We start from the raw sequence: 14077 nt of genomic DNA, 5'->3' as shown, positions 1-14077 counted from the left end.
AAAGTTTGTGAGATATGGACCCAAACATGATTGAGATCATTAGAACAACGTGCTATCATGTTGGCTCTACCAGTGCCAAAGGTCTGACACAATGGCAGTATTTTATGGGAGGAGTATGGTTTTGTTTTGTTTTATTAAGGTCTGGAAAAAGTCTGTGGACAATTCCATTTGCCGAGTGTGTGAGTGGGTATGTAAAAGACACATGTTTTGAATCCCATGACCTTCAAGAACTATCTAGGGGAAAGGTCTAATTAGATACGTCTTTCTTCCTTCCTTCCTTCCTTCCTTCCTTCCTTCCTTCCTTCCTTCCTTCCTTCCTTCCTTCCTTCCTTTCTCTCTCTCTCTCTCTCTCTCTCTCTCTCTCTCTCTCTGTCTCCCTCTCTCCCCCCTCCCTCCCTCCCTCCCTTCCTTCCTTCCTTCCTTCCATTCTTCCTATCTTTCTTCCTTTCTTTCTTCTTGCACCCAGCCTTAGTGGCAAATGTTATTTATGCGTTAAAGTGCCTACATTGATGGGCATGCAATAAATGTTAAATCACAACAATTAAGTTTAATGAGACTTAATGGGTTGTCTCACAGCTTTGCCTTGGCTTCCTGGGACGCCTCCTCTATCCTGATTACAAGGCTCTGACTGGCTGGTCCTGCTCCACGTCAGTTCCATCTTTGCGGGGTCATCTAGTTTTGCCCCATTCTTCATTGCAGACCCTGTCCTTTCCTCACCCTGTCAGGGAGATGTCCCCAAGGAATTGCTCCCACCCCAACCTCTGTCTGCCATGTTAGCACTGATGTTATTGCCTTGTTCCTTTGTGCTTTCCCTCAATCCTCTTTCACTCTTACTCTTATGCCTACTTTCTTTCCTCCATATTTTCTTTACCCCCCCTCCTTTCTCCTCCTTTCCCCCATTTTTTCCTCCAGCCTTCTTTGTCCTACCCCTTTTTAGCAGCTTTCCCCCAGGAATCACTCCCACCCCAACCTCGGGCTGCCATGTTCGCACTGATGTTATTGCCTTGTGGGTGAAACTGCTCATCTGCCCCAAGTCAGAAGAAAGCTGGGAAAGTCAGGAATGTTGCAATGCAAACAATATATATCCAAATATACATTCTAACCCCAACTCCATATAAGGTTGTTTTTAAGCATGTTTTGCTTTCTTTTTTTCTTTCTTTTTTCTTTTGTTTAGACAGAATCTTGCTCTATCACCCAGGCTGGAGTGCAGTGGTGCAGTCTCAGCTCACTGTAACCTCTGCCTCCTGGGTTCAAGCTATTTTTGTATCTTGGCCTCCAGAGTAGCTGGGATTACAGGCGTGTGCCACCATGCTCGGCTAATTTTTGTATTTTTAGTAAAGATGGGGTTTCATCATGTTGGCCAGGCTGGTCTCAAACTCCTGACCTCAAGTGATCTGCCCACCTTGGCCTACCAAAGTGTCAGGATTATAGGCATGAGCCACCGCACCTGGCCCACGTTGTGCTTTCTTGAAGTCAGACTATATACCTAAACCCCAACCCCATATAAGATTGTTTGTAAGCACGCTGTGTTTTCTTGAAGTCAGACTATAGAGCCAGGATAAATTAATTGTCCATAATGCCATACATGGCCCTATCCACAGCCATATAATTCACATAGAATTGTATGTGGGAAAACAGATCGAGAAGATTAAAGTATGATACTCTTTTGATATTTGGTACTCAGTGATCTCTCTGAGCTTCTGAAGTGGAGCATACTCAGGAAGCTGACTCCTTCTAGTTTTATTGGATTCTCAGAATGTTTAAAGTATCCACCTCACACCCCTCGCAGAAATTCTCCCTTTGGAGCCAGGATTATGACTTTACAGAGGGAAAAAGATACGGCAGCTACTAGTGGCTAGTGTACAGGCCCCAGAAGATGGCAGAAGTTGCTCTAATGCTTGTTAAGGACACTGTAAGGTCAAAGAAGCAATGCCAACAATCCCACCATTGTCACACCCCTGCTGCAGCCCCCTTTAGGACACCACAGAAAGTCTACACAGTAACACGGGGACAACAAGAGGCCACATACTCCATGCTGGGGCATAAGGTGGGCACGACAATTTTTCACTCCTTGGTCTGAGTAAGCGAGCCTTGAGGTATCAAATCATTATGTTTGAGTGTTTAAAGGCCACGCCATCTATCCTCCCACCCAGGGCAGGAATTCTTGCTCCCACCTTTCCTTTCCTGAAGGTAAAATAGGAAGCACAAGGACGCATACTCGAGTCCCCAAAGAAAGGCAGGATGCCCTCAGTGGAGGCAGACTGTATTTAAATGCAATTCACCTCTTTGGGGTCTAGGAAAAGCCACCCGTAGGTTCATTTGCTGGGAAACACGGTCTGTGTGGCTGAGGCAGTGGACAGCAGGGTTGTGGCCTTGCCAAGAGCTGACTTTCTCCGGAGGTCTGTCTGCTGTCCGGAGTGGCAGCCGCTTCGGTGGGCAAATAGGACGGTCATCTCTGGGCCCAGGGACGCTGCTTCAGGCTGGGATGCCTTGAGGGTGGCTGGCTGTTCAGGCTTTCCGGAGGTGGGATGGGAGGTGTAATGTTTGGTGGGAGGAGGGCTGTAATTCTGAAATCTCACGGTTTTGACTTGCTGCAAGAGAAAGGAGAGGAAATGGACACAGGTGAGGTGGGAGATGTCTATTTCCCTGTGCTTGTCCCCACTTGAAATGCCTCATTTATGCATTCATTCTGCAAATATCTGTGCCTACCAGGAGTGTCAAGTGCTATGATGGAGGAAGTACAAGATGCTGAGCATGCAGAGGAGCATCTAACAGTGGAGAAGCCAGGGAAGTCTTCCCAGAGGCTTTCAATTGAGAACCACAAAAGGATTAGGACTTATCTGGGAGAAATAGGGTAGGCCACCACCTATGAAAACAGCCTGAGGCCAGAGGGTATGATCCCTTCTGGAAGATAAAAGAAATTTACTTTGCTTCTCTCCTCTCTATGTACGATTAAGGCCAATCTCAAGGCTTTCCTTTTCTTTGAGGCCTCTCTCCTGAAGAATCCATTTAGAGATTTCCATAATGGCCTTATAAATCCTTAGAGCACAGTTTGCACACTGGACACCTGCTGGCTGAATTTAGCCTGCAGAATGTTTGAGGGTTTCATCGACTTGCCAACACACAAAAATTGAGAGATTGCATATAAAAATCAGAATTTCATATGTCTCATAAAAAAAAAAATTAGAGCTCTGGCACACTGGCCTATGCCTCATTCTGACAACAGCTGACTGGACCTGAGAAGCAGTGCCCCCTTGACATGAGATGCGAGGTCTCTAGTTTGTGCCAATTCCCCCTCTTCCTCTTTGCTTTCACCTCTCCTGGCCTGTTATATAACTGCCGGGTACCTATAGGTACAGTATTTGCTTTAGCCAGTCTCTGTCTTAGGGCCTAATACAGCGTTCTGTGGTACTGCTCGGGAATGATGTCTTTCTTCCATGTAATTCAATCCTCGTGTCCCCCACTAAGATCTGAGTTTCTTCATACTTTCTGACCCTCGTCATATCTAGCTAAGATCTGGGCATTTATGAAATGCTTGTAGTTGTATCTAAAAGTTTGGAATAATAGGCAACTGGGGCCTAGAAAACTCTGAATTATTTCTGTAATTCGGAAAAAGAACTCCCAACCTTTATATCTGTCGATGCTTTTTCCAACGCCTTTCCCTATGAGCTTATAGCTTAGCAGTAAGAGCATGAGTTTTGTAACAGATCTGGATTCTACTTCACACTTATGTGTCAGCTGTGTGGTCTTGGGTAATGTTCTTTAACTTCCTGAGTTGCCATTTCCTGATTTTAAAATGAGGATGAAACTAATGCCTATTTGAGAGGGTTGTTGTCAGGATGAAAGAGACGGGACACATGAAGTACTCAGCACCGTGTCTGCCAGCTTGTTAGTATTCGGTAACTGGTTAACCAATGGGGGAATCACATCCTCTTTCCGTTGTGAGGGGAATGGACGATGATGGTGGAATGATGCTGATGGTGGTGGTGATGGAGGTGGTGATGGCGATGATGTGATGATGATGGTGATGTTCCATAAATTAAAAGACAGCAATAAGCATCACTTAACTTTCTTACTGCCTTCTCTTGCCACCATCCCTCCTGCTTCACGGATATTATTGAGAACATAAGCCTTTTACAAAAACTCTTATGTCTTCTAGTGGGAAATGTCCTGAACTAGAAGTTAACAGATCTGACCTCTGCCACGGAGGTCACAATAAGGTAGTTGCAGTCATTATCATTCAGTGTCACCTCGATGTCACTTACATTATCCTGTGTCTCAGTTGCCTCTTTTATACAATGCCTAATTATGTGTCAAACCCTATGTAAGCACTTTACATATCTCATTTAATCTCCACTCCAATACTGTGTGGCCATTACTCTTTCTACCTCCATTTTACAGATTATGCAAAGTAAGTGTCTCAGAAGGGTGAAGTATTTTGACCAAAGTCACCCAGCTAGCAAGCAGCAGAGCTGGAATTCAAAACAAGATTCGTCTAATGCCAAAGTCATGCTTTTTTTTCCAGCCACTTTTGGGCCTCAAAAGATGTACAAAATATTCAGGAAACAGAAAGGTGAATCAGTAACACGTGTAAGGAGGGCGTGGGTGACGTGGGGATGTTGGCCATGGCTCGGTGGGGAGTTGGAGGGGAGGAGTGTTGTGCGTGAGGATTCTTTCAAGGTTGCAATTTTGGTTCCTTGTTCACCAACACTAAAATCTCAGAGCTGAGACACTATGCGTAGTAGGCGATTGAAACAGTCGGGCCCCCAATGTCACTCTGATCCTACCTTTTCGATGCCATTTCTTGAGTTTTCTGGTTTCACCAGGATGGATGGTGGGGCAGATGCAGGTGGTTTTGGCAGAGGCTCACTCTTGATGGGGATTTCCTTGTCTTCCATGATGAGGGAGCTGGCTGCCGAGTGGATCCGGGCCTCGCTGCCCCTGCTGATGCACGTGAGGGCAGGCTCCCCCGTGAGGGCAGGCTTGGACCCCATGTCCACCACCATGGTCGAGGGGGAGGAGGGGACCCCCTGTGGCTGGTAGAATTGGAACTGCTGAGGCCGAACAACCATGGTGGGGCTGCGTCTGAGGGAGCCTACCACGAGAGTGGGGATCCCGGACTGGATGGGTCTCTGCAGGGATCCATCTGGGGAATTATAGGACAGAAAAATCAGCAGCAGGGGTGGCTGGCAGTAGGTTGGGTGGGGCTGGGTAAGCAGTGCATCCTGATATCCCAGAATAGACAAGTGCTTTCCTCATCTGACTGCACTCGCTTTCTCTCGGGGTCTTTCAAAGGTGACTATTCTTTTTTTAGTGCTGTTTGCTGATGCTGGCAGCAAATAGCTCTCCGGCTGAATGGGGTGTGTGTATGTGTGTGTGTGTGTGTGTGTGTAGGGGAGCTGTCAGAAGGTATATTGCTTCCATTTGCCTTGTGACACACACACACACACACACACACACACACACACCCATGTGAAGCAGACACAGAGGCAGGCAGACCAAATAGGAAACAAATGACAGAATCAGAGACAGGAGATAGAAGAAATTGAGAAACACAAAGGAGAGGCAACCAAGAAGAATGAGAAAGAGGAAAAGGAGAAAGAGGAGGAGAGAGGAAAACTCTGCCCAGCGACTTGCTGTGAAAATCCTAACAGAAGCTTTAGGCATATGAGGGGTGGGGGTTGCTTTTTGTCGGGGGCTGCAGGGAGGAAGGGTGAGTGGAAATAACTGTGATTGTTAGGCAAGCACAACAGCAGATAGAGGCAAATTTGGAAAGGTTATTCCACAGTTAGTCCTGTGAGGATGGGCTTTGCAATGTCTCATGATAGAGCATCTGGAATCGGACCTCTTCCTGGAGAGCCTGGGATGAGTTAAGTCCCGTCACCTCTCTGTACCTTCGTTCTCTCATTTGTAAACTAGAGATAATAACAGTACATCGTTGGGCTGTTGTGAGAACTGCATTCTATCAGGTGTGCAAAGTGTTAGGATAGTGCCTGGAATATGATAAATGCCGTATGTTTGTTAGCTCTTATTATTTTTGAGTAAAGGACTGCATATCCTAAAAATGCAAGGTCCAAGAGCTTGGTTTTGTCCCTTCCTGAGCTCATTCTTCTTCTTCTCTCTCTCTCTCTCTTTTTTTTTTTTTTAAATTGAGATGGTCCTGTCTTAGGAAAAGGTCATTTCTTCCCCTCAAATTCTCTGGAAGGCAAGAGATCCCCGTCCCTTGGACATATGTCCTGTAGGTGACCTGGGGAATCGGGAGTTCGTTGCATTCTGTGGGGAGGTGGAGGAGACACCCCTGAGAAACACAATGGGCCATTTCTCCATAAGGGTTCCACAGCATTTAGAGAGCTGTAGGTTTTGTCCCAGCCAGAGTTGTTAGTCCTTTGTGACATTCCACAGACTCGAGTTTGAATCAAAGTCATTTGTGTCCAACACAGAGGGTCTGAGCCAAGGCCACGTTGGCACTGTGACTTATTATCAAGCCAGTTGTGTACATGAAAAGCAGGACACTCGCTAAACACAATTGGTGTCCTCAGCTGCTGCAAGCAAGCCAGTCACCATTTACACAAGTGTGACCTTTCCATTTAGACATTTATTTCTCCACTGACAGCCCTGTGAGGTTCACGTGGTCAGTTCTCCTGCCATTTCTTTTTACTCTGAAGAGACTGAGAGCTTGCCAGCCTCACTTTGGGAAAAGAGAGAAAGAGAAAGCCTCTGGGACCTGGGAAGTCAAAGCAGCACCAGGCAGACATGTCCTCAGGCTCTTGTAAATGTGTGAAAAATTGGCTTTATGCCTTATCTTTTTATCTTGTCAATTCCTAATTTCCAAGAGATTTAATGCTTTCTTATGACATGTGCATACAATGCAAGCAGTCAAGGCTCCATGCCAATCAAGATTTTGCAAAGGTGGAGAGGGAGTATGTTAAGGAAAGTGTGAACAATTGCTTTCAGGATGCAACTCTGCATACCTAAGTGGTCTAGACTGAGTGTGAACATTTCTTCTTTTTTTAAATCAAATATATATAGATACTAACAGCCCAGACTGGAGTGCAGTAGGAGATGGTAGCTCACTGCAGTCTCAACCTCCCTGGCTCAAGCCATCCTTCCGCCTCAGCCCCAAAAGTACCTGAGACCACAGGCATGTGCCACCATACTTGGCTTGTTCTTTTAATATTTTTAGAGATGAGGTCTCACTATACTGCCCAGGCTGGTCTTGAACTCCTGAGCTCAAGTGATTTTCCCACCTCAGCCTCCTGAAGTGCTAGGATTGCAGGTGCAAGCCACACACATTCAGCCATGTATGAACATTTCAACCTTAAGTGAGTTTGTGCTCTGGATGGACCAAAGATGATCTTGATTGTAGTAGCAATGATAGTAATAAAAAATATTATAAAAAACTAAAGTTTCCTGACAGATTACTATGTGCCAGGCACTGTGCTATCAGCCATGTTTGGGTTGTTTTATTAAGTTAACCCTGATGAATTTTTATTTCCCATTTACAGAAGAGTGAACTGAAGGCGGAAGAAGTTAGTCATTTTCCCAAGGCTGTTGTGGTGGGATTACTTATTGTGTGTGTGTGTTGTGGGGAGAGGTGGAGGGAGGTACAGGAAGGTGATGGAGGGAGGCATGGTTGAGTGGAATGAAGTGCCCAGAATTGTGGGACTGGTGGTCAAACAGGCTGTCAGATGAAGGCACTGGACAGTGAAGCTAAGATATGTGCTTTCTTTTTAAGGGGAGATCTTTGCTTAAAAAGGGGCATATTGTCCCACATGTTACTCTTCTGCCTTGACCAATCATACTGCGTTTTCATGTTAATTCATCTGTTAAGTTCACAAGAGAGATTGCAGAGCTTAGTTTAATTCAGGGAACACAGAACAAATCATATTTACTGGGCTTGGCTTGTCTTCTTCTACAGAAGTATAAGAAAATAAAGTCTTGATGTTTTGTAGAAGAACTGGGTTTCAAACACTTTTTACAATGCCTGAAAAGGAAATCTTATGGAGAAGTTCACTATGTGAAGAGACAAAAGCATGGTTCTTGAGAATCGGTATGTATTGCCATGTGTGCAACGTGGATGTTATGATGGTAAAAATAAAGCAAGGTGCAGAATAATGCAGTGAATATTGTTAACAGGTATGTGTGTTTCCTATCTATCTAAGGAAGAGAACTTGGGACTCAGGGTTAAGGATATGAAGGAGATTTGCTTTTGTCCAGTTTGTATACTGTAAACCTTTTTTTAAAAAGTTCTATGCATTCATTACTTAAATAACATAGTGGGAATCAGGGACTCTGATCACTGCCTCCTTAATCCTCATTTCCTACTCCCATGCCCTGCCCACCCACCCCATCCTTCTGTTTCTCTTGTGGCACCCTCTGAGGGATTCCCTGAGGTACAGTTTGAGAAGCACTGACCCAGCAAATGCTTTCATCACTCTAAATAAGAGCCAGTGTCCACATTGGCCATGTTCTAATTATGTGTTGGCACTCAGGGCTGCCATCACCCCAGTCATTCAACAAGCATGTATGAAGTAACCTAGGGCCATGACCTTGAGTTAGTATGACTTCATTCAATAAAACTCATCATTTGGGAATTGTATAATACCCTTTGCAGGGGCTTAGTTTAAAGCCAAGATCCTGTTTTTGCAAAAAGCATCCTGTGTACCCCGGGGTCAGATCCCCCCATCACTTAGCTCTAGGCACGTACCTCTCTGCCACCACTTACTCTTTCTCATGCTGCTCCGCCCTTTCCGAAGAGAGCCTTGTCCTAAAGTCCCAGGGCCGGCTGTGCTCTTCACGGGGTTGACTATGGCAGTGGGCACAAAGACGGATTTGAATGGACGGCTTTGCCGGGGATCACCTTCTGAAATGCTGCCTTGGGAGGACACAGAGGAGGTGGATAACGTCCATGTGGCGTAAAGACCAGGGCTCCGGGAGTCTGGAAAACTAGAGGTCTTTCTGGTTTTGGACATTTTTTTTTAAAAGAAAGAAATAGAGAAAGAAAATGTTCAGTCAAGAGTCCTATTTAAAAACCTATCAGCTCCCAACCACATACCAAATGTGGCTGCTTCTCACCTTCTTCCCACCCATACACACCCGTTTTGTCAACTACAGGCTTAACTAAAGTTGGCCCCACCTCCCTACACCCAGATAACTGTGAGGGTGTGCTGAGGGAAGGAAGGGGGCTCATATCAAGGCCTTGGTGGAGTTAGAAGACTTGAATTTCATCCTTTTTCACTCCAGTTCTGATCATTCCTCACCCCACATCCCTTTAGCCCTTAAGCTCAGAACATAAGATCCTGTACATGTTTATTTCGTTTTACGGTGGCAATTTCTCATGGAGTCAGTGACTTTCACAAATTCCAAAGTCTTTGAAGGCAGAGATATCATATGACTTACATCTCTGTGTTCTGCATATACTGTGGATCAATAAACATTTGTTATATGGCTGCCATGCTGCTTTCAGCACTGATACGTCATTTTGGCTAACACATATAGAGGGCTTACTGTATGCCAGGTATTGGCCAAGTGCTTTGCCCATATTTTCTCATGGGTTCTTTACAATAGTCTTTTAAGGTAGGTACTCTTAGTGCCACTATTTTATCAATAAAAAACACAAAGACTTACAGTTGGTTGCCCAAGCAACTACTTGAACCCAGGTCTAGGCTGGCTCTCTGTTCTTACCAGTGAGCTACACCACCTCCTGGCTAGTTGGAACATTCATCATAAAGGCAGGAAAAGTCCTTTATTCTGCCTGAAATAAATGAACTAAAACAGCCGGTAGGCCCTACATATGCCTCCATAAGACTTTAATTCTTCAGCCTTGGGCTATGATTTTCAAGAATTGCATTAAAGTTTTATGAAACAACAACCCCTTATCCACTGTTTCCAGCCTGCAGCTCCCTGAACTCCATGGGGAGTGACTGTCATTTTACATGCCTTTCTTGCCCTTTTACCAACCCATTCCCAACATCACATTTCCTATTGAGCAGTCCTTTAATCACCTTGTCACCCTGTTGATTAAGTAACCTCTGCTAATTTCCTGGGAATAACCAACTCAACTAAGACCCCAGCACAGAGATGCCAAGTGGTTTCCTTCTTACCAATGCCTCCAAGTTTTCCTTTAGGTCGTTTACCCTCATTTCTCCTCTCTCTCTTTGTCTCTACTTCTTTGGATCGACAAAGTAATATGTAGTTTAACAACAAGCCAGTATTGTATAATGATAAGTAAGGCATTGTTTGTGGTCAATGCTGCCCAAGAAGTATATTCAACCAAATGCTCTAGGAACTGATGCTCGCAGCAAGGGGACTTCTACCCATAGCTGTCTACCCAACCTGTCTGGTCCCCATGATGGTGTAGTCAGTGAAAACAAGTAGGGCCATTCATTAGAGACAGGTCAGGCTATATTCTGGGGACAAGGCCTGGGCAGTGGGGAGAAATCCCCAGCATTGGCTTCCATGGCAGAGTGCAGCTGATCTGCCTATTTTGAACAGAGGCCTCAAGGTGTTGGATGCTGCAAAGTGGATTGGAAATAGGAAAGACAAGTTCCAAAATTTTCCCAGTGGTAGCAGCAGCAGCAGCAGCAGCAGCAGCAAGGGCAGAATACAGCTAATTAGGCCCACACCAGCCTTATTCCATCAGTCCCTTTTATGAATGACTGTTTATAGACCAAGGTGTGACCTCATTTTTCTGAGCTCAACACTGAGCTGGATTCCAGGAACTCCTAAATCCCAAGTCCCCCATCCAACACTGAGTGCCTCTATGTCTTTTAGCAGAAAGCTCAGCACTTATCTAGCACTTTCTTCCAATGTCAAAACACGTTGCTATCATTTTTAATCCTCGTGACACCCCCAGACCTGCAGACATTATGATCTTTGTTTTCCAGATGGAGGGACTGAAAGACATTCTGGGCTTAGGTGGGAAGAGTGGATGTTGCCTCTGATTTGCTCCACTGTGCACGTCCCTACATCCTTTTCTCTAACTGGGATGTTAGCCCTTAAGAGCTGGCCCAATATTCAAAAAGGGCATCACAAACAGCAGCTGTGCTGTGTTCACCACTGGCAGCAGCCTCCCAGTAAGGAGAACAGTTGGACCTTGACAATTTTTGTATAGCTCTGTGTAGAGTTAAAGGCAAATGAGTGGTGGCCCATTTGTCACTTTTCTCCACCCATAAGGCACCAGGTAGGCACATATGTTTGCGAAAGTTGCAAGAAAGAGGAAGACCCTGGCTAATTGGGCAGAAGGGAATTTATTAGGAGGACAGGAAGAAGAGTAGAGGACTTGGAAACAAGATCCAAGAAGGCTATAGGGAGCTCAGCAGCAGGAAGAGTCCAATCATGTGCTGTGTCTGGTGCTCTCACTATGAATGGTCTTCAACTTTACCCACATCTTTTCCTCCCTTGTTCAAGTTTCCAAGTCCCAAGAGGGAGTGTCATATTGGCTGAGCCTGACCCTTAGCTGTGGTGATGAGTTGGGGAGGAGGAGGATTGCATTTCTTCAGCCTCTGAAAACAAAGGAAACCTCTGCCTCCCACCAAGATTACACACAATAGGGGAGACCCAAAGGGATGTTGCTGCTATTAAAGAGGGATTTAGATGCTGGACAGATGAAAACTTGACAAATGTTCTGTAACCTGAGGATCTGGGAAGAGGCAACATGGTGGCGGAGATTTAGCTGTGGTCAATAACAGCTGGACAGGTTGGTGTCATCATCTAGCACAGAGGGCTGGACCACAGAATAGCACAACAGACTTTTCCTCTCCTGGTAGCTGAAAGGCTCACTTGCTGACTCTTAAATTGAAATCCTAGCATTCTGGTCAATTATAATCTCTAGTTTATCCCCAAATTCTGGCTGGCTCAGTTCATTAGGGGATGATGTTAATAAGAACATAGGCTCAAATGCTCACATCTTTGGGCCCTGGCTATTTTATAAAAGGCTGCAGTATATACCAAGGGGGCTGGATGGCAGTTAAAAGCCATCACTACAAACAGAAGACAAAGGCTAGGGGGAAAAGGACCCAAACACAGAGAATCAAAGAGCAGAAAGGGGCCTTGCACATGTAGCCCAATCCACTCAGTTCTTACACAAAACTTGCTAATAGTAGCAGAAACTCAGCTAACAAAGGACAGTATTATTCATCCCTGAGACATGGGAAGAAGTAAACTTCCCACCAAGGAAAGGGTGGTTAAGAACAAGGGTTACCTGCCCGCAGATAGACAGACTGGGTATATATCATTCATGTCAGAGATTAGTGGGGATGGGAGCTTTTTTTTTTTTTTTGCGCATCAGAGGGATCATCAAGGAAACAGTATAAACACATTGAAAGCATTGATCCTCTGCCACCTAAGAACTCTCAGGAGCATATCCTCTATATGCACTTGTTCTTCTTCAGGATGTTTGTTCCCCATAAACAAAACCATGCCTCAGTGTTAGCAGCACCTCAATATTTGCATATGTTCAGATTTCCTTGAACTGGGAGTGAGGGGAGAACTCAATGGCAACCTATTGTGCTGAAACTCCATCCATTGCCTGACACGTAGGCATCTCACAAGGGGTGAGTAGAGATGCTCATGACTTGCCCAAGAACACAATAGACCGACCTCGGCCAAGGAGAGAAATGAAAACTGGAGCTTTGAAATACACTGGGATGAAATTCTATACACACTCTACTTAGGATGACCACACGGCTCGATATTCCCAGGAGAGTCTCAGTTGATACCTGCCCAAAAGCGTCCTAATTTGGATGATTAAGCATATGGTCACTCTTATTCTATTGAATCTTTGATGGTGTAACCAGTATTTGGGACTAAGGCCTGATGGATAAGCAAACGACCTAGTCGTAGGGATGGGCCCTGGGGAATTCATGTTAAAGCCATGGAAAAAACCTTTCATAAATTAGGGTAGGCATCCTCCTTGCTCCTCACTGTCAGTTCTAGGGCATTTCCCACCCTCCTCAATACTTCCCAACTTTGACTCATATTATCAGGCTCGACTGCCCACCACTCCACCGTCCTGCAGTCAGCATTTACTCTCCAGGTTTCTCCTCTCACTCCTTGAAGATTTCAGCTTCTGGCTTGTTGTCACTCTCTGGATACAACTCATCCCATCATGATGATCTCATCTCGTTTCAGGGCTTTAAATAGCATCTCAAGGCTGGAGTTCTCTCTTAAATGCTAAACTCATACATTCAGCTGCTTACCAACATCTTTACTTGGATTATTAAGAGGCATCTCAGGCTTAGTCTGCTGTGAACTAAGCTTTTACTTCCCTCCATACCCCCAAACACGCTCCTTTTATGGAGCAGTCGCTATCTCATTTAAAGGCAACTCCATCTTCCAGTCACTCAGGGAAAACAACATGGTCTCACCTTGGATCCTCTATTCTTTCACACCTGACATTTTATCTGTTAGAAAACCCTGTTGTCTAAGGTATATTCAGAATCTAACCACTTCTCCCTACCTCAACAGCTAACACCTTGGTTCAATTCACCATCACCTCTCCCCAGGATTATGGTATCTTCTTAGCTAGTTTTTCTGCTTCCACCTTTTCCTTTGTATAGTTTATTCTCAACCCAGCAAATAGAGGGATTCTGGTTAAATGCAACTAAGATTATGTCACTCTTCTGCTCAAAACCCAGCAACAGGCTTAAAGCCAAACCCCTCATTATGACCTAGGAAATTCTTTATGACCTGGCTACCCCATTACCAGTCTCCCCTCCTTTCTAATCTCCCCCTTGCTTGCTCTAATCCAATCCTGTTGGCTTCATGTAACCTGTGTCCTCCCGGTTCAAGCAATTCTCTTGCCCCAGCCTCCCCAGTAGCTGGGATTACAGGCATCCACCATCACGTCCGGCTAATTTTTGTATTTTTAGTAGAGGCGAGGTTTTGCCATGTTGGCCAGGCTGGTCTGAAACTCCTGACCTCAGGTGATCCACCCACCTCCGCCTCTCAAAGTGTTAGGATTAACGGCGTGAGCCACTGCGCCCAGCCTACTACAGGACCTTTGTTTGTACTTGCTGTTTCTTTAGCCTGGACATTTGCCTCAGAGATCCACATGGTTTGGTTCCTGCCTTCCTTC

At 45.3% G+C, this 14077-nt stretch overlaps 1 protein-coding gene across 3 annotated transcripts in view; it reads right to left on the bottom strand.

The window, feature by feature from the left end:
• Positions 1 to 2218: 2218 nt before the first annotated feature.
• Positions 2219 to 14077, bottom strand: part of SH3RF2 (SH3 domain containing ring finger 2) — a 127500-nt gene continuing 115641 nt past the window's right edge. For 2 of the 3 annotated variants that reach the window (XM_021939830.2, XM_021939829.2), the window contains exons 8-10: positions 8708 to 8958; positions 4788 to 5146; positions 2219 to 2591 (exon numbers count right to left, since the gene is read on the bottom strand). In XM_021939830.2, coding sequence (XP_021795522.2) covers positions 2316 to 2591; positions 4788 to 5146; positions 8708 to 8958 — 886 coding nt within the window. In that variant the 3' untranslated portion in view covers positions 2219 to 2315. The remainder of the gene's footprint in view (positions 2592 to 4787; positions 5147 to 8707; positions 8959 to 14077) is intronic. The other variant, XM_021939831.2, reaches the window with a different exon arrangement.

Source organism: Papio anubis, chromosome 5 (genome assembly GCF_008728515.1).
Source record: "Papio anubis isolate 15944 chromosome 5, Panubis1.0, whole genome shotgun sequence".
NCBI lineage: Eukaryota > Metazoa > Chordata > Mammalia > Primates > Cercopithecidae > Papio > Papio anubis.
The sequence above is the reverse complement of the archived record's forward strand: the minus strand, read 5'-3'. Positions and strand labels throughout refer to the sequence as shown.